Source organism: Grus americana, chromosome 6, assembly GCF_028858705.1.
Source record: "Grus americana isolate bGruAme1 chromosome 6, bGruAme1.mat, whole genome shotgun sequence".
NCBI lineage: Eukaryota > Metazoa > Chordata > Aves > Gruiformes > Gruidae > Grus > Grus americana.
The window spans coordinates 18,155,404-18,180,305 of NC_072857.1; the positions used below are offsets into that span (position 1 = coordinate 18,155,404).

A 24,902-nucleotide genomic window follows, 5' to 3' on the forward strand; every position below is an offset into this window, starting at 1 on the left:
TTTTGTTTGGGGGGAGGGATGGGGGTAGTCAGAGTCAAACGTGGCTCTCGGAGGAGGGAAAGGGGTCTTTGGAGGGGAGGGTGGCAGTAAGGGGACAAAAGCAGATGGGCGCTGTGCAGCAGAGAGACCCCTTCTGTGATCTGTTACTGTCTTTCACGTTGCTGCTGGAACAGGGTGTCAGGCTATACCTGTTTTTTCCCTGATTTGAGTTCTGCTACTGGGTGGCTGTGGGGTTTTTTGCAATCAATGAAATTCCCTCCTGGCCCTGGTCAGTACTCAAGTTTCTTCTTGCCGTGGCCTCTCCCGGGCATCTCTCGCCGTCCACACCGCCAACCCTGCTCGTACCCCTTCTCTGCTCGGTCGGGCATCGTAGCATGGCGCCCGAAGACTTTGAAGTGGCTTGAAGAGAGCCAGGAGCTCTGTCACACAGCAGAGGATCGTTGTTTCGTGTCTCTTGGGGCTGGGGAGGGGACTGGAGAAGGACGGAGGGAAGCTCCCTGAGTCGCAGCTGTCCCGCCTGGGCAGTCCCACCCCTCGGCGAGGCCCCGGCTGGCGGGGCAGGGGCAGGGGCAGGGCGGCTCCGCTGCTGGGCCCTGCCTGCCGCAGCCCGGGGTAGGTCCCTCTGGAGCGGCAGCTCCCGCAGGACGGGAGCGCGATGCCTGCGGCGGGAGGGGGGAGCCGGGCCGGCGGCGGGGCCGCGGAAGGGGCGGGGCCGGGCCGTCGGGGGCGGGGCTGAGGATGGCGACGCCCCGCCTGACGCCGTGCCGGAAGCGGGCGCGGCAGGAGCCGGTGCCGGCGGGCGGCCGCCATGGAGTTCCCGGACCTGGGCGCCCACTGCTCCTGGCCCGCCTGCCAGCGCCTGGGTGAGGCCCGACGGGGCACCGGAGGGGCGGGGAGGGGGGCGCTAGGCGGCCGGGCCCCGCTCCTGCTCGGGTCCCGCAGCCGCAGGCCCGGGCCTAGGCGGTGCGGACCGGCCAGCGCGGCCTCCGTGGAGCGGAGCGGGGAGGCGGCGGGGCGGGGGCCGGGCGCCCGCTCGGTATGGCGGGGGGTGAAGGGCGGGTCGTGCCGCCCGGCCTGCCCTTGGCAGAGGGGCGCGGGGCGGCCGCTGTGTCTGGTCCTGCCTTTTGCCCGCGGGCGCCCCGCCGGGGCGGAGTTGGCTGCCGGTACCGGGTACGCGGCTCTGCCCGGCGGGAGCAGCGAGACGGCAGCGCGGGCAACGGCTCTTGCTCGGGGGCAGCGGGGCAGGGACCAGGCGGGCTCTCGGTGCCGCAGGCTGGGGGGGGGGGGCGGGCAGGACGCGGCCGTACGCCCCGGCGGCCCCTCCGGGGGCCCGTCCTTCCCCCAGGGCACACGGCTTATCCCGGGTGGGTGAACCCCGCGGCATCGCACCCCTCCGGCTTGAGGCCGGCAGCCCCCAGGGACGTGGGTATGATTTCAGGGTGTTACTCCTGAACCCGGGGAGGGCACGGTTTGAGGAGGAGCCGAGGTATTTCTGAAGACGTAGCAGCAGGACCCGCAGCGTTTTTGTTTCCGAGCTGGGGGAAGAGAGGAGCAGCCGTGGCTTCACGCGGGTCAGGGCTGTGCTGTTGGGAAGTCAGGGAAGCCCCTGGCCCCAGGCGGGCAGCCCTGACGCCTCAATGCTCTCTGCCCGCTGCGTCTCCCCGCTCCCAGACTTCCTCCCCCTGAAGTGTGATGCCTGCGAGCAGATCTTCTGCACCGACCACATCGCTTATGCCCAGCACGACTGCACCTCTGCCTACAAGAAGGTAAGTGCAGAGAGGAGGTCTAATCCAGCCTCGTGCACAGAGCTGCTGAGCATTCCCGGCCAGCGATCAGAGTGGTTTGTTGGGCCTGGGAGTGACTTCTTCAGTCACTTGGGTGGTCCCTCTTGGGACATGCACTGAGTCTGGAGGTGTCCCTGGAAGCCAGGATCTGTATCTCGGTGCCGCAAACTTCCAGCCTGCCCTCCGCCACTGGGTGAATTGGTTTGGGCATCTCCCAGCCCTGCTGTCTTCCCTTCCCAGAGCATGTGTCCATGCCTGTCACAGCTGCTGGGTCAGAAACAGCAAGTTCTTTGGAGGGTGGTGAGCAGGATCTCAAACTGCAGGTGACACTGTGGAAGCCACAGCAGACAGATCCTGAAAGGGGGAGAGATGGCAGCACGGCACTTGAGGTTGCCCAGCTATGTGCTCCCAGCCCCCTTTTCTTGTCTCTGCAGGACGTTCAGGTCCCCGTGTGTCCCCTCTGCAATACACCGGTCCCCGTGAGGCGGGGGGAGATGCCTGATGTCGTGGTGGGTGAGCACATTGACCGTGACTGCAAGTCCGACCCCGCGCAGCGCAAACGCAAGGTAGGAACCCAGCGCTCTCCATCTCACTGCTGGGTCCCTGCCGAAGCCTGGGGGTGGGATGAGAACAACACATGACTCGGCTCTGCCCAGTGCAGTCTCTGTTAGCACCGGCCGAGGGCAGGAAGGGTTGGTGAGCTGGAGGTATGCATATCTGCAGGGCTTTGTGGTGTGAGTCTGGGGCTGAGCAGCCACCTGGGACACAAGGAAAGACAGGATGAGGATGGGAAACTGCATGCCGCCATTAGGAAAATACAATCTGCAATTAGCTGCCCCTTCTTGCCAGGAGAGGAAATTGCTGCAGGAAGCTGGCCCTGCAGGAATCCAGCCCAGCTAGGGGGCTCTGGGCTGTCCCCACTGCTGCGGCAGGGCAGGCAAGAGTCCCTGGGCAAGGCAGTCTCCTGCTGTGCGTTCTGTGATTGTGGGGATGCTCATCTATGAAGACTGAAGCACTGGTGAATTACTAATAAATTATCTAAATAAAACTAGTATTCAGAGGCAAACTCCAGAGCCCCACAGAAGTGATGCCGGTGGGGAAACCTGGTCAGTGCCCAGGGCCTGGCATGAAGGGAAGGGACAGCCCCAGCCCTGCCAGGTGTGTCCCTTTTCACCAATGCCACGTCATCTTTCAGATCTTCACCAACAAGTGCATGAAGCCTGGCTGCAAGCAGAAGGAGATGATGAAGGTGATCTGTGACCAGTGCCACAAGAACTACTGCCTCAAGCATCGGCACCCCCTGGACCACGACTGCAGTGGGGCAGGGCGTCCCCTCTCCAAAGCAGGGTGAGGGTCTGGGGAGAGGCTGGCAGGGAGGGGGCTGTGCTTGCCAGATGAGTGACAGGGAAAAAGCTGAGCTCCTCCTGGCCCATTGTCTGGGACTGCTGCATCCTCACAGAGCAGAGATGAGCCAGGGAGGAGTCTTGCTTATCCAGCTTATTCTCCCTGGGTATTCAGTGCCTGGAGATGGCCTGTGATGGTAAAACAGTTCCTCACAGGCATCCTGTCTGTCCTAGGCATGCTGCAGTTGCAAGAGCCCAGGCATCCTCCTCCAAAACAGTCACTGCATCGAGCAGTGGAGCTGCCCGGCCAGCAGACAGCCCCTCTTCTCCAGCCTCTGCCAGGTATGGTGACAGCCTGACTCGTGATTCTGAGGCAGGCGTGACCAGGCTCAGCTTGGCTCCCTGTGGGGTGCAGGAGCGACGGCTCCCCACTACCTGTGCGTTGGCAGGGCTGTGTACTCGAACCAGGGCTCCCTGCCTTTATGATAACTCTCTTGTTCACAGAGGAGGCAGAGCACCCGCGTCACAGACTCGCAGCACCTCCCCTCCGGCTGTCATGCTGCAGAATGGGCTGGTGAGTGGCCTGGCCTGGCGATTTGGGATGGGTTTGGGTGGTTCCTGTGCCCTTGGGAGCTTCTGCAGCAACTGCTTTGTAACCCACGCTCTGTAGGTGACCGCAGTGCTCCCCAGCTGGGCCTTCCCTGGCAAACAGGGATCCCAGATGCTCAGTGGGGCACCAGCAGTTTGCACTGGTGCCTGCGAACGGCAGCTTTCAGCTCCACCTGGTGCTCAGCATTCCCTGAAGGGACAAAGTGTGCTGGCCGTTTTCCCCAGGTGTTGTTCTGCAAGCCAAGGGTGGAGGCTGGAACCTGCTTCCCACCGGTGGTATTAGCATGCTCCCTTAGGCAGGGGGAGAGAGCGCTGCAGGTCTGCCTGGAGCCCGAGGCCTTCACCTTGGCTGTGTCTGGCCTTGGAGATGGGAGATGCACCCACCCTTGGCCAGGCAAGACTGTACCTGCTATGTGTCCCTCAGGGCTGCCTCCTGTCACCCCTGCCCAAGCTGGTGATGACATGTTTTGTTTCAGAGCGAGGAAGAGGCACTGCAGCGAGCTCTGGAGATGTCCCTAGCAGAGTCAGCACGCAGCTCAGCACATCCACCCAGGTACGGCCCGGGGACACGTGGCGTCATGCCCCAAGCCTGTGTGAGAGCGGTGCCCGGGGCAGCATCATGTGGCTCCAGGATGACATCCCTCTCAGCACGTGGCTCCGGATGATGCCTCTGTGTGGTTGACTGGGGAAAAAAAGGAAGAGTCCAGAGCCATCACAGAGCTCTGTTCAGCAAGCAAGCTCTCCAGGGTGCTGCGAGGGGACGGTGACTGACAGCACAGAGTAGGGCAAACCATTGTCTGACCGCTTGTCAGCTACTGAACGTGGCTAGAGCGTGACAGAGATGGAGTAGGCGTGTTCACAGAGGACACCTGGGAGCCCACATTCTCGGGCACGTTGCCTGCTGCTGCTAAAAGCACCGTCTTACAGACTGGAATTAACGTGGCTCTCCTTGGCCCGGGGTGCTGGCTACCAGCCCCAGCTGGATCCTCTGGTCCCTCCCCAGCCCCTGGCTTCTTCAGGGTGATCCTCAGTTGCTCCCTGCCCTTAGCTGTCCTGGAGGGTTGCAGTGACAGGAGATCCCGCTGCCCCAAAGGTCTCTGGGCGCTGGGCTGGTGAGCCCAGGGGAGGCCCAGGCACAGAATGCTCTGCTGTCCCCAGCAGCACGCAGGAGGAGGAGGATCTGGCACTGGCCCAAGCGCTGTCAGCGAGCGAAGCAGAGTACCAGCAGTCGCAGCGGCAGGTGAGTGAGGCTGGCCGTAGGCTCTGTGCCATGGTGGGGTTGATCCCAGCCTGACTGTGTCATGGTGGGGGTCTTCCCTGGGTTCTGCTTCCTCTGGGCTCTGTCTAGGGCCACTTTTCTCACCAGGAGGGCACCCCAGCCTGGGGCAGTGGCAGCCCCGCTGCTGAGCGCACAGCCCTGGGTACTTGAGCACTGGATGTGCCCCCTTGTAGGACAGAGGAAGAAGCTCGTCTTCCCTTGCTCACTGTGCGCTTCTTCCCATTCCAGGCACACGGTTCGAAGCCATCAAACTGCAGCATGTCGTAGGCAGGCGAGGCAGGGTGTGCCAGTGGACGTGGGATCCTGCTTGTGACCCGAGGAGCAGCCCTGGCCTCCCGCGTGGATGCCCTGGGGTTCTGGCCTGGACACTGACAACATGAGCCCCTCACCAGGGACAAGTCATCTCCCTGGGGGCTGTAGGCGAGCCACCGAACATGCACTGACACCTCTGCCCTTGTACGTGTATAAAATTGGTGCAGCAAATTGCTGATGCTCCCGGAGAGGTGAAGATGGTGTGGAACGAGGCTGAGTACACGCTGACCAAAGCAAGCAGCAGCCCACGGCACGCACTTAGCCACAGCTGCTGCAGCCGTGTCCCAACACTGCTGGGACTGTGGGATGCGGGCAGAGCCAGCCTGGAGTGAAGTGCCGCGTGGGGACGTCTCCACACGCTTGGACGTACAGCTGAGATGCAGCTGCCCACCGCAGTAGCGGGGAGCTGGATTTCATGCTCCGGGGAGGGCCGTGCCAGCCCCTCAAAGTGGACTGTGGCTGGGACGGTCTGTCATTTGGGCACGGCACGGCTGAATGTCCAGCCTCCTGGCAGCGTGAAGGCAGCTCCCTCCCCACGCCCTCGGTGCCTCCCCTGCTGTTTGCATGCACATGAGCATGTTGGGCCTTACCCGACTCAGCTGGGGCCCAGGATGTCTCTGAGACTGAATGGAGCTGTGTTTCCTTTCTGGTTTAATTTAACAAGGGCCATTAACTGGAAAGTAACCTCAGCAGTGACTTGACTGTGCCAGTGTCGCTCACGCGGGAGGACTGCAGCTGCCTTTCTGCTGCTGGCTGCTCCTCGGCTACCCTGAACTATCACAGGGCCCTCTTTTAATGCTGCTGGGGCAGGTACGCCTCCTTCCTTCCAGCCACGCTGCAGGGGATCCCGTCCTGGGGAGCAGCAGCACAGAACCCCTTCTTGCAAACGCAGCCCTGAGCTTGGAGCCAGCCCTTCCTTGCTGGTGTTTGGAGGCAGGAGCTGACCCCTGGGTGGGGGGGGATTTGTCCTGCTGGCCTCTTGCTGGGGCAGGGGGCTGCAGCTGTGCAGAGCGGTGCTGCTTTCCCACCCGCTCTCTTGTGCTGCCCTGCTGGAACCGCTCCTGCTTGCAGGGCTGTGCCTGGTTCTGCACAGGGCTGGGCTGTCCCGCTCCGAGCAGCGTACGGCTGACAGGGGGGTTATCTGCTGGCAGTGCCTCCCTGGGGGGGGACGTGGGTTCAGGCTGGGTTGAAGGAATGCTGAGATTTATCAAAGTGCTGCTTGGGAGAAAATAAAAGCGTAGCACAAGGTGCAGAGGTGCTTTGTGGGAGCGGTTGCTTGGTGTCCAGCCCAGAGCGGTGCATCTCTGCGGATGGGGGTGCAAGGCGGGGGGCACATGGTGGTGAAGCGTGCATCAGCTGCACTGCTTCTTCCTTTGCCATTGGAGTGCAGCCCCCTGCCGTGCTCAGCCCTTTGTGCAGGCACTGGCAGCCTGCTCTGCCCCTTGCTCGCCTGAGCCCAGGGAACTCAACCCTGTGGCTGGCCCACACAAGGGCACAGGAGTAACCCTGCTTGCCCCTGCCCGGAGCATTGCCCCCCTTGGGGGGTGTCCTGCAGGCACATACCCTGCACAGAGCACACAGATGCCGAGCTGGGAAGGACCTGGTTTAAGAAACTACACAACAGCAAAACAAACAGGTACAAACGTAGTGGAGTGTCCAACTCAGCCCCTGCAGCTCCCAGGGCACACGGGGCCCCGGCCTGCAGCTGGCAAAGGGCTCCCTGGCAGCACGGGGGCCTGGGCCCTGGGTCAGTGTCACAGCAAAGCCCCCAGCCGTGCTCACGGACCCTTCTTGCTGCCCAGGGGCTTCTCAGTGCGGCGCTCCTTGCTCTCACCTTCGTCCCCGGCCTGCTGCTGCAACCACATGCCCGCGTATATGCCGCCCTTCTGCAGCAGCTCCTCGTGCCTGCGGGGAGAGGGTGAGGAGGCAGGGTCCTGAGCTGCCCCCAGAGCCAGGGAGGGGGTGTCCCTGCAGGCACACAGCCCCAAGCTGTCCCCCTGTGCTCACCTCCCTCGCTCTGCGATGCGCCCGTCCTTGAGCACCAGGATCTGGTCTGCACCCACCACGGTGGAGAGCCTGCAGGGAAAGGCAGGGTGTTATCCTGGCTCAGATGGGAGAGGGCCCGGGGCAGGTTAAACAGTGCAAGGAGCTGCAGTTGCAGGGCTGTCACCTCCCGGGCAGGATGACAGGGCTGCAAAGTCCCTCTGTGGGGGCTGGCCAGCTGAGAGAGCTCAGCACCTCCTGGATCAGCCCTTCTCCCCATGCCTACCTATGTGCAACAACGATGGTGGTGCGGTGGGCGCAGACCTTGGCCAGGGAGGCCTGGATGTTCCTCTCTGTCTCTGTGTCAAGTGCGGACGTGGCCTGGAGGAGAGGCAGGGTGTGGGCAAAGGACACAGGCAGCACAAGGCAGCTGCTGAGGCAGGAGCTGCTGCAGAGTGGGGCGAGGCTGGGCTGGGGGCCGCTGCCATTACCTCATCCAGCAGGATGATGCGGGGACCCTTCAGGATGGTGCGTGCGATGGCAACGCGCTGCTTCTCCCCCCCGCTCAGCTTCAGCCCCCGTTCCCCCACCTGGGTGTTGTATCCTGCAGGCACAAGGGCAGAAACGTGCTGTGCTGGTGCCCTACGAGATGGGGATGGGAACCTGGGCTCTGCCACACAGAGGGGGTCCTGCTGGGACCACATGGCTGCCTGGCGCAGCCTCAGCCCATCCCTGCCCAGGGGCCGATTTAGCCCTGGAGAGACGGCAGGGAGAGGCAAAGCCAGGCACAGGGTCGCACGGATGTCCCCATGGGGGATGTCACCCAAGGACACCCATGAGGGCAGCTACAAGGTCATGGGGGACCCTGGGATGGCCAGGGAAGGCAAGGAGGGGCCTGCGGGGGGTCTCACCATCGGGGAAGGAAAGGATACGGTCATGGATGTCAGCAGCCCGGGCTGCTTCCTGCACCTCCTGGTCAGTGGCCAAGATCCGTCCATAGCGGATGTTGTTGGCGATGGTGTCATTGAAGAGCACTGTGTCCTGGGGCACCACCCCGATATGACTGCGCAGTGATGCCTGCTTCACCTGGGGAGGCGGTGGGGGAAGGCTCAGCCAGACACACACCCCCCGCAAAGATCCCCCCACCCCTCAACCATGAGCCCCACGCCCCGCTCCTCGCAGGGTGTCTGCTCCAGGGTCCCCTCTGCGTCTCCACCCTGCGGTGGGGGGGACCCTGCCAGTGTCCTGGCTCTTCCCAGGGAGCCCTGGGCAGCCTCCAGCATTTCAGCCCAGGGCTCCCGCAGTTGCCCCCTTCACCCCACTCCTGGCACGGACTGCGGGTGCTCTGTGTTCACCCCTGCCCCGCGGAGATACCAGCGCCCACTGCAAGTGATGCTGTGAGGCTCAGAGGAGCCTGTGTCACCCCCAGTCCCCAAAGGCCTCCCACCCTCACCTGGGAGATGTCCTGCCCGTCGATGCGGATGCAGCCACCCCGCACGTCGTAGAAGCGGAAGAGCAGGCGTATGACGGTACTCTTCCCTGAGCCTGAAGGTCCCACCTGCACGCAAAGGTAAAGGGACTTGGAGACACCAGTGACCCCCCCCCCAGCTGAGGGAGGCCAGGGGCTGGGTGGGGAACGGCTGCCCTGTTGGGGGTCTGTCCTCCCCACCCCCATATTTCCCAGCCCCTCTTGCCCCAGCCCACCCCCAGCAGTGAACCCACACCCGAGGTCTCACTCTCACCAGGGCCAAGGTCTGCCCGGGCATCACGGAGAAGGAGACGTCCTGCAGGATTTCCTTCCTGGAGAGGGAGATGAAGAGGGGCTCAGGGCCACCTCGTCCCTGTGCCAAGCCCCATCGCTCGATTCGTCCCATCCCACCACCCCGTGCCCACTGCCCTGTACCCATCCACGTAGCTGAAGTGCACGTTCTCAAACTCGATCCGCCCGGCGTCCAAGCGCAGGTCGCTGGCGTTCACTGCATCCTTCACCTGCCGTATGGTGAGACGCAGCCTCAGAGCCAGCCTGTCCCCAGGGCAGGACCATGGGGCCACACCAGGGAGCAGGGTCTGGGAAGGTGGCACCCACCTCCTGCTCCTCATGGAAGAGCTCGAACATGTTCTCCATGTCTATGAAGGAGTTCTGGATCATCCTGGAAGGGGGCGAGGACCAGAGAGAAGGATTTGGGGAGCACATCCCAACCCAGGTGCTCATGGGGAAGGGGACCCCAGGCACCCCAGCAGCTCCCAGTGTTACCTGTAGTAAGTCCCAAACCAGTTGAGTGGCGTATAGAGCTGGATGATGTAGGTGCCAAAGAGGACAAAGTCCCCCACCTGGAAGGGACGGGGAGAGGTGCCCATCACCGCCAGCCCCAGGGCCCCACCTCGGGCAGGGGCTGCCCAGGCTGGCACCAGCCTTACCTGCAGCTTGTTTTCGGTGACAAAGTAGGCGCAGAGCAGGGACCCTGCCAGGAGCCCCAGTCCGATGACCAGGTTCTGGGTCTGGTTGAGGAGGCCCAGCGAGGCACTCACCTTCCACTCCGAGACCTGGAAGAGGCAAGGTCCTCTGGGATGCTGCTGCCTCCAAACCAGACCCACATCGAGCTCCATCCTCCCCACAGGCGCTTGCAAGGCTCAGCTCCTTTTCCTCCAACCCCCCCACTGGTGTTGAGCTCCCTGTACCTGGTACTTGACGATGGCATCATTAAAGCGGTTCACCTCATAGCTCTCCGCGTTGTAGTACTTCACCTGCAGGATGCAGAGCTGGGGTCAGTGCCCAGACTGGCTCCCTCAGCACCAGCCAGTACTCAGCACCCCTCCACCCTCTACGGTACCGTCTCAAAGTTGAGGAGCGAGTCCACGGCCCGGGACTTGGCCTCATTGTCCCGCGTGTTCATGTCCCGTCGGTACTTGGTCCTCCACTCAGTGATGAAGATGGTCAGAGCTGCGGGCAGGAGGGGGCTGCGTTGGCAGGTGCCCACTGCCCTGCAGCCCAGCACGGCCCCCCAGCTCCCCGACCCCCCCCCACTCACTCAGGTAGAGGGTCATGCACACGAAGATGATGAGGCCGAACCAGGCGCTGAAAACCGAGGTGAAGTAAACAATGCCGATGACGATGTCCGTGATGGTGGGGACAATGCTGAAGACGATGTAGCTGGGGGGCAGGAAGGGGGATGACGCATCAGCCCAGCCCGGTGGGGCTGCCTGGCCGCCCCCCACCCGCCACGGGCAGGCTCTGACCTCAGCAGGCTGTTGATGCTGCTGGTGCCGCGGTCCACGCTGCGCAGGACCTCACCGGTGCGACGCCCCAGGTGCCAGCGCAGGGACAGCCCATGCAGGTGGGCAAAGAGCTGCACCTGCACCTGCCGATTGGTGAACTGCTGCACCCACACCCACAGGAAGGTGCGCAGGTTGCTCACGAAGCCAGTGGAGCCTGCAGGGTGCCACGGGATGGTCAGCAGGGACTGGTGCCACTGGGGCACGCAGCCAGCTCAGAAAGCCCAGCTGGGAAAGAGGGATTTGGGATGGGGTCCTCCTGCTGTCCCCAAACCGGGACCCAGCCCTCTCCCAAGAGAGACCAGCAGTGATGGGGCATAAGGGCATCACCACCTCCCCGGCCACCCCAGCCCCGGTACAATGTGCCCCACGCTGTCTCTCCCCAGCATCTCGTCCTTCCTGGTGGTCCTTACCGGCACCTCCACCCTGCAGGAACTTCAGCCCCACGTAGATGCAGACAGTCCAGGCCAGGGTGCGCCAGGGAACACCCTCTGTCAGCTCGTTCACTGGGGAGAGAGGGTGGCATGGGTCAGGGCGGAGGGGCAGGGAGCATCGCAGGGTGCCCATGGGAATCAGCCCCAGCACCCAGTGCTGGCCCCTGTCCCCAGGACCCTGTTCCTGCCACGTCCCTACACCCTCCCTGGTCACCCGTGACACCCTCCAGCCCTTGGTGAGGCCATGGGCAGCCTCACACACTGAGCTCCAGGTGGCTCACCGATGTTCTTGTAGTAGATGGGGACGAAGACGTTGATGGCCCGCTCCAGCCCCATGAGCGCCATGCAGAACAGCACCAGCCCCTGCAGCAGGTGGTTGCCCCTCGGCCACATGTACGGCACCAGCAGCCGCAGCTTCCTCCGGAAATCCTTCCAGGTGGAGGTGGTCCTGTCGGCGTTGGGCAGGAGTGGCTGGGAGAGACCAGAGCGAGGGATCACTGCCCTGGTACCCCAATCCAGCTGGCAATGGCCCTGGGGAACACCCCACCAAGAAAACCAGCCCCATCCTCCCAGAGTCCCCGCTCCATCCTCCCAGCAGAGCTGACAGCGGGCAGGGAGCTTGGGCAGCCCTAAACCTCGCTCCTCCCGGTCTCCTGAAGATGCTGATCCCAGGGCAGCTGCATTTCCATTTTGTCCCCACCTCCTCCCCAGCCGCGTCCCCAAACTGCTCCAGCCTTGGGACTTGCCTGGCTGTTCTCCACATCCCGCTCCTCCTCATTGACCAGCAGCATGTAGGGCTTGCGGGGCAGCCCCGGGGCCTTCATGCCCAGGATGAAGAGCATGAACGTGCAGATGTAACGCAGCAGCCAGAAGCTGAACTGCACCTGGACAGAGAACGGGGGGGTCAGTGCCGCAGCTGGCCCTTGGCACAGCCCGGCCGGGCACAAGACAAGCATGAGCTGAGAGAGGGAAGGAGGGGGGCACAGGGATGGGGTGCAGTGCAGCCAGGCAGGAGGGGACACCCCATGCAGCTCAGCAGGACCCCCTGGCCGAGCACAGCACCTGAGGCAGCACCCAGACCTCTTCCTTCCTCCCTGCCACCTCTGGGTCTGTGCTCTCCAGCTTGGGGTGTCCCTACCCTGGGGGGAGCCGGGGGGTAAAAGGCTGTGGGGAGCAGGCAGACACCTCCCGCCTCTGCACCTGGGGCTGGGCCAGGAAGAAGCAGGAGCTGAGCTGGATGGGGGCATGGAGAGATGTGCGATAGCTGGGTTCAGGGCCAAGATGTGGCAGATGTGTGGGTGTAACCTGGGATTGCGCACACCCTGGACGTGGCATGCACACCCCACCCCGGCACAGTGATGCTGCAGCCCCCACTTCCCCCAGCAAAGGGCCCTATACCCCTTCCCTGCCCACAGCCCCCCCAGCCCACCTTCTGGTTGGTGTCCTCCAGCGCCCACCACCACAGAGGGCTCCTCCAGCACACCAGGGTCAGGTTCTCAGCAGCGAAGGCCAGCGCCCAGAAGAGGAGGAGGACGGTGCCGTGGCCTCGGGTCCGGTCGTGCGCCAGCACTTGCGTATGCTCCAGGTGCAGGAGGGCGACGGCGCAGCCCCAGCTGAGGGCCCAGAGGCAGGCGTGCAGCAACATGTACCCGTAGAGCCGTCCCAGGCCCCCCACTTGCCACAGCAGCCCGCCAAAGGGCTGCAGGGCCAGGAGCAGGGACAGCAGGATCTGGCCACGGTAGAGGCGGGAGCGGGGGATGTACTTGGGCTCCATGGCACGGCCGAAGCGGACGTAGCAGGCATACTGCAGGGCGCCCAGCAGCAGGCAGACGCTCAGCAGCACGGCCGGCACCAGTGTGAAGAAGAAGCAGGGCTGGAAGCCCTGCTGTACCCAGGCCTGGGCGATGGAGCTGTTGCCCTCACAGTAGCCCCCCAGCACCACCATCCTGGCTGTGGAGAGAAGAGGGGCTGGAGCAAGGTCTCAGAATGGGCTGTCAGGTACGGCTGCAAGAAGGGACCGGCAGTGGGACGGCATGGCTGAGCAGAGGGGGGCACTCATGGGGGCAGAAGCAAGCACCGCTGGACACGGACACATGGAATGTGCTGCATGCAATACGCATGCAGCCATGCATGCAAGCAGGGCCAGCTTTGCACGGGTATGGACACGAACACCAGGCCAGGATCCACTTGCAGGGCCTGGCAATGCCCTGGGGGGGGGGGGGGTAACAGTGCACTGGGTCCCCCAGAGGCACCTGGGCCCTGGGGGGGCACTCGGACATGGGGGGCAGTGAGAGCCATGGGGCTAGGAAGGCAGTGTGGTGCTGGGACTGGTCTTGAGCCGGGGGTGGGGAGGCGGGGAGCAATGCAGCGGCAGCGTGTGGGGGGATGGGGTGTTAATGCAAGGAGATGCACGGAGAAACGCTGGGCAATGCAGGGGAAATGCAAGGGCAAAAGCAGAGGACACGCGTGGGCTACGCGTGGGGGCACGCAAGGGAAAACACACGTGCAGGGCGAGGGACACGCGGGGGCGAGGCAGTGGCCGTGCCAGGGCAATACCCGGGCGCTGCCGGCGCCGCTCGGCCCCGGGACAGGCGGCCCCAGGGCGGCCGCGGCCCCGCTGCCCGCGCAGCCGCCGTGCCGCACCCGCCGCCCTGCCCGCCGCGCCGCCCGGGTCCCCGCGCCCGCTCACCTGCCCTGGGCCCGCCGGCCCCAGCCCGTTCCGGGCCCCCGCGCCGCCGCCAGCCGCCGCCAGCCGGGCCCCGCCGCCGCTCCGCTCCGCCCCGCTCCCCGCCCCCGCGCCGGCACCACCGGGCTCCTGCGCGCCCTCCCCGACGCCGGGACTGCACCCCCGCCCGCACCCCGCGACTGCATGCCCCGGTGTCTTCCCTCCCGGGCCCCGGTGCCCAGCCCCAGGCTGCACGAACCTGCGTGTCCCCCGCCTTCCCCCACCCCCGCGGCTCCCTGCCCCACAATCGCCCCCCTGCAGAGCCGGAGATGGGGAGGTGTCGGTGCTGCGGGACGAACTCCTGGGCTGGGGGCCAAGGGGGGGATCCCCAAAGCCGAGGCGAGGCGTCCCGCTCCCGCTTATCGCCGCCGCCAGCCCAGCCCTGCGGCACTGCGATAGCCCCCGCCGCCCCAGCCAGGGCCCTGCCTGCCGCAGAGGTCAGGCAGGACGGGGCGCTGCCCTCCCAGGGATAAATATAGCCCCTGCCCCCCCACCCCGCGGTGCCCGGCCGGCCGGTACTGAGCTTCGGGGAGCTCCCAGCCCGCCAGCAGCAGCCGGCAGGCATCTCGCAGCCTCCTGCCGCCGCCGCAGGCACCAGCTCGTCTGGCTTCCTCGGTCCCCCAGGTCCATGGGGGCCACACGGTGCCGTGGGGTGAAGGGAGACTCAGAGGCAGGCAGGGATGATACAGCCCATCTTTATTAGACAGCCATACAGCTGTACAGCGAGGGCACGGGGGTGCGATACCGCGCTCCCCAGGGACCCCCGTACCTGCGCCCCTCGGGAGGAGATGAGGAAGAGTGGCTCGCCATGCACATGGGACAATGACGACACAAGCACAACATGCGGCAAGGACTCCTGCCTGCTCCTGCCCAGTCTATCCCTCCTGCCAGCCCAGGGAAAGGCCCAGACTTTCCCCCCCCGCCCCAGGGTACTACCAGCCTTCAGCTGCTCAGCTTAGAGATCAGCAGCAAGTCCGCCAGGAAGCCCAGACATGGCATCCTGCAGCCACCTCTGTGCAGGGTGGCAGCCTGGGTGCCAGGGGAAGGCACTGGAAAGCTCAGCTTTCCAGGAAACTTGCTTTCAGTTTCCCTTCACCATGCCCCCACAGCCCCCAGCTGGAGCTGCTGCAAGGGTCATTGCAGCCACTCTTCCACAGGAGGACCCCAGCAGCACCCAGGTCTGCGGACCTCCTGACTGGCTCAGGCTCCTGCCACCCCCAAAGAGCCAGCCCCTGCGTCAGCACCCTGGCCCTGCTCATGCCCTGGCTACCTGGGGTGTGCACACTCCTGCAGTGCTGGGAGCAGCCGGCTCATCAGCATGTGCCCAGCCCAGGCTCAAAGGGCAGAGGGCGATAACCCCAATAGGGAAGAGAGGCAGCCCTGGACTCCAGGGATGGCAGAGCAGAGCCTGTGGTGCTGGCAGAGGGTATGGCAAAAGCATGCAGCCTCTGCCAGAGGCAAAGGAAAGCAAAGCCTGGCAGGGGTTGGTGGGGTGAAGATCCTCACAAGCTGCCACTGGAAAAGAGGAGAGGGAAACCAGAACGATGAGGGGATGCTGCACAGCCGGGATCCTGATTCACCACCACCACCCCAGGGCTGGGCTGGGGTCTGCCTCTCTTCTCTGGGTTCAGGGCACCCCTCCTTGCCCCCTAAGGCACGAGCCAGCTGCTTGGTACATGGTCTCCACAGCAGCCAAAGCCACGTTGCAAGCAAAAGGATAGTTTCAGGAGGGAAGGACGAGCTTGGAGCCCCCAGGTGAGATGCAAGAGGCACCGAAGCCTTTGCTTGGAGAACAGGAAAGGCCCGATACCACAGAAACAGCCACATCAGGAGACAGACCCGATACACCACAGCCCAGGCATGGGGAAAAGGCCTTTATCATGCCTGAAGGAAGGGAACCAATACACAGAGCACAAGACCTTCAGGGCGGGTGCTGAGGGGGCTGCGAGCACTCATGGGAGACAGCGGGCTGCCCCACCTGGGGTCTCTTTGGCACTGCAGGAGGGCCCACTAGCAGCCTGCATCCCATGGGTGGCGTACAGGGGGGAAGGATGCTACTGCCCTAGCCCAGAGGTACGGCATGCAGCCTGCCAGCTGGGAGGGACATCAGGGACCCAGGACTTCCACCCCACCGACCGCTCCTTGTGTGCAGGGGATGGGCCAGCTGTCGTGAGAGCTGGGGAAGAGCTGCAGCATCCCCAGATCCCAGCCAGAGCTGTTTCCACCAGCTCTAGATCCCACCCCTACCCACACCAGCAGCAGTCAGGGCCCATCCCTCTGCAAGGTGCTGGGCAGAGGGGTGAGAGACTGTCCCACTGCTGTCCTGCTCTGGGCTGAAGGGCACAACACCGGTCCTCTTCAGGAGGGCAAACATGGTCCCAGGCACCTCCCCAGGGCTGCAGGCAGGGCAGGTGTGGTGCTACAGGCTGAGCTAGACCCCCCTCAACAGCTCCTGCCTTCATTTTGGAAGCAGGTCCCAGCTCCGGGCGGACATCTGCAGCTGGTGCCATCTCACATCCCTTCAAACAGCAGCTGCTGCTGCCACCGCCAAACCAGTCCACAGCTCCCCACTGCTAGTCCCATCACATCAGCTTTCACAGGCTCTGCAGCAATCCTCCAACACAGACGACACAGATGTGAACACAGACACATGTATGTACTCACACACTCATTCACCCCACAAGAGTCAGAGTGGCATTGACTTGACGCACGGCTGGACACAAAGTGCCACCGCAAAGCCGCTGGCCTGGCAGTTTTGTCTCTTCGGCAATTGATGGCAGCAAAATGGAGCCTGGGACTGTCCTGTCCACTCAGGACGGGAGAAGAGTCAGGCTGACGCCACATCCTGCTGCCCGGGCAGCTCCCAGTCTGCAACCCCCACGAGATCCCCAGTCTACAAGGCTATACCTGCAAGACAGAGAGGGGATGTGGCACCTATCGGGACCATCCCAGATACACGTTTCCCCTTCCAGCCACAGCCTTCACCCCTACCTTGTGGATCTGCGGCGGAAGCTCATCCTCTGAGCTCTCCTCTGGCACAGGCTCTGGGTGTCTCGCAGACTGCCCATCCTCAGCCCAGCCTCCCAGAGGGAGACGGGAGAAGTGCGAAGGGGCTCTGTGTACTGTGCCTGGGTCTGCAGGACAGGCAAGGAGGAAGATTAGCTACCTGGGGGACTGTCAATCTTCAGGGGCAGGCAGGCTGCTCATGCCAGTGCATACAGGGCATTACATATGGGGATCTGACCCAGAACTCAGACCTCTGCCCTGGCTCCCGTACCTGTGATGCCACCGTATCGCCGCTGGAAGCCTGTCTGCAGCGTGGCCGTCTCCTCGGCAGGCTGCCGTGGCGAGGAGAAGGGGTAGCTGGCAGAGCGAGGGATGGGGACGGGACCACCCCGCTGAGCATCCAGCTCCTCATGGGCACTCTCCCCACTCTCGTCACTCTCTCGTCGGTGCCAAGTGTGCCGCTCGGGCTCCAGCTGGGCGTGTTGCTTGTGCAACTGCAGGCCAAAACATGAGTGAGTCAGCTGTGCAGGAAAGCACAGACGCTCGAACACACCCTCTCCCCAGCACTGTGCACACACTGGTCTCAGCTCTCACTCACACTGGTATCCCAGTCACTCCAGACAGGGCACCCCAGTTCCATCTGTCTGGCTCCACACCCCTCTGGCCAGCCCAGCTCCAGGCTGCTCACCTCATGCATGTAGAGTGCGTGGAGACTCATCTCGGTGGAGGCGTACTCTGACAGGATCATGCTCTGCAGCTGACCCTCCCAGGCGCTGCTCCCTGAGCTCACGGTCCTTGCATCGGCACTGCCATGGGACACACAAGTGGTGTTTGCTGCCCAGGTGCCCCCCACACCGCCCAGCCCCTCCCCACTCTAATGTCAGGCTTGCAGGGATCCACTCCTGGGCTGGGTAGGAACAGGCCCTCTGTAGCACCTCCCCAGATGCACAAGGTGACCAGCCCTTCTATGGTGCTGCCTCTTCCCTACTGGGGGTTTCTCACCACTGTGATACCTACAGGAGAACACCAGAAACCCAACACTGTCCTTTGCAGCCTGGGACGGCAGAATTAGGCCCAGGTGCTTAAGCTGGCCCCAAAGACAAATGCCACCGTGCACATAGGACAATGGGATGGCAACTGGGCAAGGGGTAAAGGAATTTGCAAGGTGACTGGCTGCCCGTCCTGAGCCTGCAGCTTACCCAGAAGCTGTCATGGCACTGGCACCGCGAGGCTGAGCTCCCTCTCCATCCCTTCCTGCCGTCTGGAAGCCACTGGGAGGCTGCTGGGCAGACTGGAGCGGGGAGAAGGAATGCAGGGCCGAGGCCACTTCGGAGAGATGGCGGGAGGCCTGCCCGTCCCGGCCCACGTGGAAGCCCAGTGCCGAGGAGCCTGCTATCACGTTGGCAATCAGGCTGTGAGGCTGCAGAGTTGAAAAGGAGAGAATCACCGTCCTCTACAGACTTGGAGGCCTGATTCCCACCAGCAACATACAACTGAGGCACCCCAGCTCTCCCAGCCCCTCTCCCACCTCACAGGACCTGAGGACAGCCTGGTGCCTTCTCTAGAAACCCAGAAGCATCCCAACTAGTGCTGATCTCTCACATCTGCATCCCCAGATACAGCCCAGGCAAGGCCAATTTGCCCAGATGGCCTGATTATCAGTTTGCCAGCACCCAGCAAGCACCTCAAGAACACCCCGTATCCCCCCCAAGCTTGGGCACCTCTGACTCCGACTGCAGGGACTGGATGGAGCTGAAAAGGGCGTTTTCAGGGAGCATAGCCTGCTGAGCTAGTGCCATGCTGCTGTCCCGGTGCACCCGCTCCTTCAGGAAGCCGATGAAGGCTGTGCTCTCACGGGGTGGCTGCCACTTGGGGTTCGTGATGGCAAAGTGCATGAGGGACAGCTCCGTCTTGCCGTCCTCAGCCTGCTGGTAAACGGAGGCCTCCGTCTTTCCTGCTGACATCCACTGCAGAGCACAGACAGGTAATGAGGGACAGGATCTGCTTTACACCCCCGTCGGGCCTGGGAATCCTGCAATCAGTCTGGGCAAAGCATGCAACAGCCACAGTTCCACATGTAGCAGGCACTACACCAAAAGCCCCACACTACTTGAGCCCTCACAACCTGGGGAAGAAGCGGCAAGCACAGAGTCTTCCACCTCCACCCCAGAACATGCATCGCTGCAAGGGAACCGGAGAGACAGGGACTAGTCACAAAATACAGAACTGAAAGCCTCATCCTGCACTCTCCAGCTCACAGCGGGAGCGACTGCAGCTAACAAATGACTGTCCTTAAAAGCTTCCTGCCACAGTGAGTCCACCCCCTCCCGACTTCATGACCCTGTCGCTAGGGAGTCTTTCCTGACAAGTAACGTAATTTCCCAGGCACAGGAAATAGATGGATTCTCTTTTCCCTCTGCACTAGATTTTACATAATGGAAAATGTTTCCCATCTGCCCGAGGCTGCCTCTCTCCTGAGCACAAGCTGCCCAGCTTCTTTAAGTCAGTTCTCAGGGCTCACGCTTTCTAAATGCCCAAATACCCCCATTCCTCTCCCTTGAGGACACAGGACTGTTGGTAGTGAAGACAGGCAAGGACATCAAATAAAGAAATGACAAAGTCTGGTTCACAAAACATCAGGTTAAATAATGGCAGCTGGGTGACAAGAGCCTTCTGGGGCTGGTGACCTGTATTGGCAGCCCCAGACACCCAGCAGAGAGGCAGATGGCTGGGCTGTGGGCAGCCAGGAGTGGCAAGTTATGGCCTCTCATGGGTCTAAAGGATGAGACATGCTGGTGGGAAGCCCAGGCTGCTCTCCCGTCACCCATGGGACCTACCGCTGGGTGGCCATGCTGGCGCACGTCCATCTGGGCAAAGGAGCAGGTGTCGCCCACACCCACCACCTCCACAGTGAAGTTGCGGAAGAAGTCAACGATGTCCAAGGACTTGGGCCGCAGGCAGACGATGAGGATCAGGGGCGTGATGATGGGACTCAGGAGCTCCTCCAGGATGAAGACCTGAGCACAGAGATGACAGGCTCAGCGCAAGCTTGAGGATGTCAAAAAAACCACAATCCCAAAGCCAGCAACCAGCTCCAGCCCGTCTTCTGGGGCAGGGTGTCTCTGAGACAGCTGCCTTGTTCCTCTGCCAGCCCAGGAGCTGCTCAGCTCTCTGGCACCTTCTCCCTCTTGCAGGGGTGGGGGTGAGTCCCCATCCCCGCCCCTTGCAAGCCAAGCTCACCGCTTTGTACTGGAAGAGCTGGGCAAACTCGTCCCTGGTCTCGTAGCGGTGGGCATTGCCCTGCCAGTGGTCAGGCATGTAGTGGATGTGTGCCAGGATGACTCGCAGCAGCTGCTCTGGGCAAAACACCAGGTGCTGGTCGGGGATGAAAGACCTGTAGGACAGGGAAACATCACAGCATCACACGTCAGGTCCTGGGAGATCTCATCCTGGGAAGGCAAGGTGACCGGCCCATATCGCAGGTCTGCCTGTAGCCTTCATGCCCAACCCAAACCTTCCTGCCAGCCCAGCCCTCATATCATACAACCACTGCACTCAAGATCACCACTACCCCCTTTTCCTGCCTGCCTGGACTCTCCCCAGCCGTGTCCTTCACCTGGGCAGATTCACGTCCACTCACACCCAAAGAGCACCTTTGCATAGATGGTTGTCAGCCCCACTGCTCCCCACAACACTGCCAGGAGCACGGGGGCAGCACAGACCCACCTCACCTGCACACTGTGATGCCCACCCCGAGCAGGGTGACCGTGGTCAGGACGTGCTCAACTGCCAGCACATCCTCATCGTAGATGGTGAGAGCAATGAGCACAGCCAGGATGGAGCCAGCAAAGAAAGCCACGTTCTTGGCCACAATGGTGAGAAGCGGGGACATAAAGCAGTTCATGTACTTGGAAGCTGGCTTGTACCCCTTGCTGAGGCGTGAGTGCAGTTCATGGTCCAGCTCGTTGAAGTGACGGAGGTAACAGCGGCCATAGAGAGACCAGCAGCGGGCACCCAGGCTGCCCGGCTCCCGCTTCAGGATCTCTGTGTAGCTGAAGAAGGCATAGAGGATCTGCCAGATGAGGATGAGGGGGCAGAGGAGGAAGTTAGCAATGCCAATCCACAGGATGCGAGTGCTGAGCTTCTCAGCCAGTTCCAGGCGGTTCCCAGCCCGCTTGTACTCAGCCTTCAGGCTCCACTCATTCTCAAAGAGGGAGCCGGGCCCCCAGAAGAAGATGAGCTCAAAGTTGTACTTGAGCCCCCGCGTGTAGAAGACGGTATCTCCCAGCAGGGGCAGGCGGAAGCGGATGGGCAGCAGCGACTTGTTCACCATGGCCACCATGTAGTTCTTAAAGCGGAGGATGCGGTGGTAGATGTCCAGCTCCGTCAGCTCCTTCTTGTGGATGCAGATCTGGTGCTCCTTCTGGATCTGTACGATGCGGGCCTGCACCTCCTGCCAGGTGTAGTACGGCAGGGTGGACTGGAAGGGGGCAAGCAGCAAGGTTAGGGGCAGGATACGCCCAGGGACAGAGGCTGGGCTGAGCCCTAACAGCAGGTCCCAGCACACGCCTCGGGGTGCTGACGAGGCACACGCAACACCAGGACAAAAGGCACCTCCCCGCAGCGAGCAAACCCCATATCTTGCCCTGCTGCCCTTTACCCCTAGGTTAGTGCAGGTGACTGCGTCCCTGACACTCACACGCCAGCTGCCTTGGAGGCATGAACACAGCTCCAGGCTCCCATGGGTCCTCCCAGAGCTGCCATTTGGAGTCAGCAGGGAGACATGAACAGGGGAAGGGACCTAAGCAGCATCCCAGAGGGAGCCAGTAGAAAAGCTGGGGACAAACCAAGCCTCTTGGCTCACTCCACCTTTCTCAAGACACGGTCTCTCCTCAAAGGATGCGCACACACCTTTTGACGTTGTCCATCAGAGCAAAGACTCTGGACTAGGATATACATGCAAGCCTCAAGCCTGATCTTTGACACACCGATCTCCAGCGTGGCCTTCACCAACTAGGCAGCTCCATGCCTCAGTTTCCCCCCCGCAGTAAACAAGGAAGATGATGTTGTCCACAATCCAGGGAGGTACAACAATATCCTTACTTATGCCTTCTCTGTTGCAAGGCATCACAGAAAAGGCCATCATCAAAGACTAAACGTATTGGGTGGCAGATTGCAGAGGTGTGTGCTAGCAGGCAGAGAGGCAGACTGGGCAGAGAGGGGTTAACACGCAGTAAGTTGGCTGCTGGAGGAGAGGCTGAAAGGAGACCCACGTGGTTACGGAGCAGAGGGAAGAGCGCTCAGTACAGGTCTGGAGAAGGTGGCTCCAGAGAGGAGTGAAGATGAGCTGCTTCTCACCACTCAGCAAATGCCTCCCGCCTCCCTTAGCAGCCCCGCACACGGCCCTTGACCCAACTACTTACCATGGGGATTTTGAGGGCATTGATGTAGAAAGAGTGAATCTCCCAGTAGCAGCAAATATTGTAGATAAATTTGACGAGTCGGTGGATCCAGAAAACCCCAGCTATCACCAGGATGCAGATAAGGAAGCTGTTTGCCTGGATTCTGCAAGCAAGAAGAGGCAAGTAGTGAGAGACAGGCCCAGGCAGGTGCCCAAAGTACCTGAGAAAGCAAGAGCAGTGGCTAACATGCCCTCCACTGCCCCTACCTTGCACTGCAGACATTTGGAGGCAAGAAGGCATCTGGCAGAGTCACCTTGATTGGCTCAGTGGGATGCTGGCTGTGATTTACTGCTTTGTTGGCAAAAAGGATGTCATAATCAACGCAGCTGATAAGAAAGGTGGTGAACGCCACCACAAAGATGAACTGCCTGTAAAAAAAAGGGAGCAGGCGTGAGGGAATCGCCTGTCTGCCCCCCAAAACACAAAGCAGGCGAGGTCACGCATCATGGAGATGCATTCCCACAGCCATGGCGGCAGGAAAGCTCAAGAGCACCGGTTCTTCAAAGTGGAATGCAGGTTTGGGGCACAGAAAACCCTAACAAAGGGGAGACGGAACAACTGTAAGGGGAACCCTCCCACCCACCCAGCTGCAGGAGTCTGGCAGATTTCTGTGGCTGTTCCCCAGCAGCTGTGACAGCCACAACAGAGGGGGAACCTGCACTTACATGAGCTCAAAGATCTCTCCAATGAGCATGCAGGTGAAGCCATTCTTCTGATGCAGGTTATAGACGTGAAAGCTACAGTCAAGGAGAACAGTCTGGAGACTCCTTCCCTCTGACGAAGGATGGAGAGGCCCATCTGCAGATACCAGAGTCCCACTGGCATCCGCAGCTCCCCAGCCAAGTCTCCCTCCACCACCCATTGAAAACCCCTCCCACCCCTAGTCATCAGCAAGCTGGTTCTCCACTGCAGGGAAACACACTCTGCCCAAGTAAAACACGGTCAGGATAAGAGGACTTGACTCCATCCAAGCTCCTTTCTTCCCCCACCCAACACCCAGAGGGGCCTCTGTCCCAGCAGAGAGCAGAAACTCAGCGTGCCCTCAGGCTGCACAACGGTGGGCAGGGCAGGACAACGCAGAGACAGACAAAAATGCACTTAATACCCCCAGCACATGTGACCAGTACCCCTTGCTCCTGACCCCTGGTTATGTGGTTAGCATAACTAACGCCATTTTATAAGGCAAGCAGCCATTCTCTGTGACTGAGCAGGTCACGTATCCACATATCCTCATTATCAGGCCCTGAAGGTGCTGTGAACCAAGTAGACAAACCAAACAGATTCCTTCTTCCCCTCTCTACTGGCCTCAGGATTCCTGGGCATCAGGCCAACTACTCCCTTCCTTACTGGCCTTGAAGGTGCCAGGCACCCGTCCAACCCTGTGGCGGTGATGACCCTGTCACAGAACAGGGAAGCATAACAGCACACAGAGCACTGTCCACAGAAACAAGGAGTTACAAGTCCTAAGTGGGAACTTGGACCAGAGCTGCTGCTGGACAGTGAGATCCGGGACTCCCCAGTGGCTAAGGCTGCCTCCATCATCATCTGCTTCCTCTGAGGACTGAGTGACCCGTATGCTTTTACATGATTTTTGAGTCTAGATTATGATTGTTATACTGATACAGCAAATCATATATTAAGATCTGACCCAAACTGCAGAGAATCCAGGTGACAAGAAACCATAAGCTAAGCAGTGCTATAAAATTTTGTACTACACTACTTACAAAATTATACTATGCTGATTCTACTTACAGAAATCCTGTGCTATCCTGATTATAAATTCTATGCTATGCTAATCATAAAATCCTGTTAAGGGAATAAAGCTTTGATTGTAACTACAACTCTGTCATCACTCTGCCAAGGATCCCTGAAAGAACCTGTCTGTCCCCTCAGTGTCGGGTGACAGCACCCCACAGCTACAGGTGTTCTGCCATCCCCCAGCCCCCCTGGAGCCGCGTGGTGTCCTATGGGAAGGGGCAGGCACCACCCCAGCTCCGAGTTACACCAAACCCACTGTTTCCACCAGCACAGAGGCTCCAGAGGTGGTGGGGTGCGCCCCACCTGAACCCCACCGCATAAAAGGATATGCGAGAGAAGAAGAGGTCCAGGTTCTCGATGTGATGCCACGGAGCTGAAGGAAGAAGCGCAGGGTGAGGGGCCCTCCGGCACACCCAGCCCTTCCCCCCTGTCCCGGGCCCCCCAAGGCCCCAGACCGACCCCACAGCCCCCGCCCCGGCTCCCCTCGGTGCCCGGGCTCTCCCCTCGCTCCCTGGCTGCTTCCTCCGTCCCCAGACACTTGGACCGGCCCGGATCTTCCCCCCGCAGCCCGGACACCGCCGGTCCCCAAGGCCGCCGCGTCCTCACGCTTCCCCACCCCGCTCCCCTCAGGCTCAGGCCGCCTACGGCCAGGCCCCAACCCCCGGTGCCGGTGTTGCCGCTCACACTTGGCGCCCTCGGGGACATGGACGAGCAGGTCGCCGCCGCCGGGAGGGGACTCGGTGGAGGAGCTCTCCAGGCGCTGGTACTGCGTCTCGAAATGGGCCATGGCGGGGCCCCCCGCCACCGGCCCCGGCCCCGGCCCCGGCCCCGGCCCCGGCCCGCTCGGCCCCTGCCCCGCGACTGGCGGCCGCAAGGCCCAATGGCAGTCGCGGGGCGGGATGAGGGACGACCAATGGGAAGGCGGGAGAGCGGG

General features: G+C 61.9%; 3 protein-coding genes across 5 annotated transcripts; 1 reads left to right on the forward strand and 2 right to left on the reverse strand.

The window, feature by feature from the left end:
• The first annotated feature begins 713 nt into the window (after positions 1–713).
• ZFAND2B (zinc finger AN1-type containing 2B) lies at positions 714–6,581 on the forward strand. Of its 2 annotated transcripts, none has more exons than XM_054829217.1 (9): positions 714–863; positions 1,672–1,766; positions 2,219–2,350; positions 2,980–3,131; positions 3,362–3,469; positions 3,632–3,701; positions 4,213–4,289; positions 4,895–4,976; positions 5,244–6,581. In XM_054829217.1, the coding sequence occupies exons 1-9, from the start codon at positions 809–811 to the stop codon at positions 5,280–5,282; spliced, it is 810 nt and encodes a 269-aa protein (XP_054685192.1). In that variant the 5' UTR covers positions 714–808; the 3' UTR covers positions 5,283–6,581. The 2 variants fall into 2 exon arrangements, with proteins under 2 accessions (XP_054685192.1, XP_054685193.1); XM_054829218.1 differs by having other exon boundaries at positions 4,898–4,976.
• A 332-nt stretch (positions 6,582–6,913) lies between these two features.
• ABCB6 (ATP binding cassette subfamily B member 6 (Langereis blood group)) lies at positions 6,914–13,795 on the reverse strand. Of its 2 annotated transcripts, none has more exons than XM_054829212.1 (20): positions 13,707–13,795; positions 12,447–12,967; positions 11,764–11,901; positions 11,299–11,488; positions 10,997–11,089; positions 10,548–10,740; positions 10,340–10,461; positions 10,142–10,251; positions 9,990–10,055; positions 9,729–9,854; positions 9,565–9,641; positions 9,397–9,460; positions 9,214–9,299; positions 9,053–9,110; positions 8,764–8,868; positions 8,222–8,396; positions 7,802–7,914; positions 7,597–7,691; positions 7,335–7,403; positions 6,914–7,232 (listed from the first exon to the last, which is right to left on the reverse strand). In XM_054829212.1, exons 2-20 carry the CDS (start codon positions 12,960–12,962, stop codon positions 7,106–7,108), a joined length of 2,523 nt encoding a protein of 840 aa, XP_054685187.1. In that variant the 5' UTR covers positions 12,963–12,967; positions 13,707–13,795; the 3' UTR covers positions 6,914–7,105. The 2 variants fall into 2 exon arrangements, with proteins under 2 accessions (XP_054685187.1, XP_054685188.1); XM_054829213.1 differs by having other exon boundaries at positions 12,447–12,985; positions 13,707–13,749.
• A 628-nt stretch (positions 13,796–14,423) lies between these two features.
• Positions 14,424–24,820, reverse strand: ATG9A (autophagy related 9A). The gene is made up of 14 exons (XM_054829051.1): positions 24,653–24,820; positions 24,298–24,341; positions 22,876–22,940; positions 22,417–22,578; positions 22,172–22,313; positions 20,480–21,228; positions 19,989–20,142; positions 19,586–19,765; positions 18,470–18,715; positions 17,948–18,168; positions 17,437–17,554; positions 17,020–17,242; positions 16,734–16,876; positions 14,424–16,649 (listed from the first exon to the last, which is right to left on the reverse strand). The coding sequence occupies exons 1-14, from the start codon at positions 24,753–24,755 to the stop codon at positions 16,644–16,646; spliced, it is 2,556 nt and encodes an 851-aa protein (XP_054685026.1). The 5' UTR covers positions 24,756–24,820; the 3' UTR covers positions 14,424–16,643.
• Positions 24,821–24,902: the final 82 nt, after the last annotated feature.

What these genes read in the sequence shown, in the direction of transcription:
- ZFAND2B (XM_054829217.1), top strand. Translation starts at nt 809, where the DNA reads ATGGAGTTCCCGGACCTGGGCGCCCACTGCTCCTGGCCCGCCTGCCAG. An exon ending in CGTCCCCTCTCCAAAGCAGG is followed by an intron (nt 3,132 to 3,361) that starts GTGAGGGTCTGG and finishes TGTCTGTCCTAG; the next exon opens with GCATGCTGCAGTTGCAAGAG. An exon ending in ACCAGCAGTCGCAGCGGCAG is followed by an intron (nt 4,977 to 5,243) that starts GTGAGTGAGGCT and finishes TTCCCATTCCAG; the next exon opens with GCACACGGTTCGAAGCCATC.
- ABCB6 (XM_054829212.1), bottom strand. Translation starts at nt 12,962, where the DNA reads ATGGTGGTGCTGGGGGGCTACTGTGAGGGCAACAGCTCCATCGCCCAG. An exon ending in CGCTCCTCAACTTTGAGACG is followed by an intron (nt 10,056 to 10,141) that starts GTACCGTAGAGG and finishes TGCATCCTGCAG; the next exon opens with GTGAAGTACTACAACGCGGA. An exon ending in TGGTTTGGGACTTACTACAG is followed by an intron (nt 9,461 to 9,564) that starts GTAACACTGGGA and finishes GCCCCCTTCCAG; the next exon opens with GATGATCCAGAACTCCTTCA.
- ATG9A (XM_054829051.1), bottom strand. Translation starts at nt 24,755, where the DNA reads ATGGCCCATTTCGAGACGCAGTACCAGCGCCTGGAGAGCTCCTCCACC. An exon ending in ATGCCCTCAAAATCCCCATG is followed by an intron (nt 21,229 to 22,171) that starts GTAAGTAGTTGG and finishes GCCCCCTTCCAG; the next exon opens with TCCACCCTGCCGTACTACAC. An exon ending in GCCAGCATGGCCACCCAGCG is followed by an intron (nt 18,716 to 19,585) that starts GTAGGTCCCATG and finishes TGTGCTCTGCAG; the next exon opens with TGGATGTCAGCAGGAAAGAC.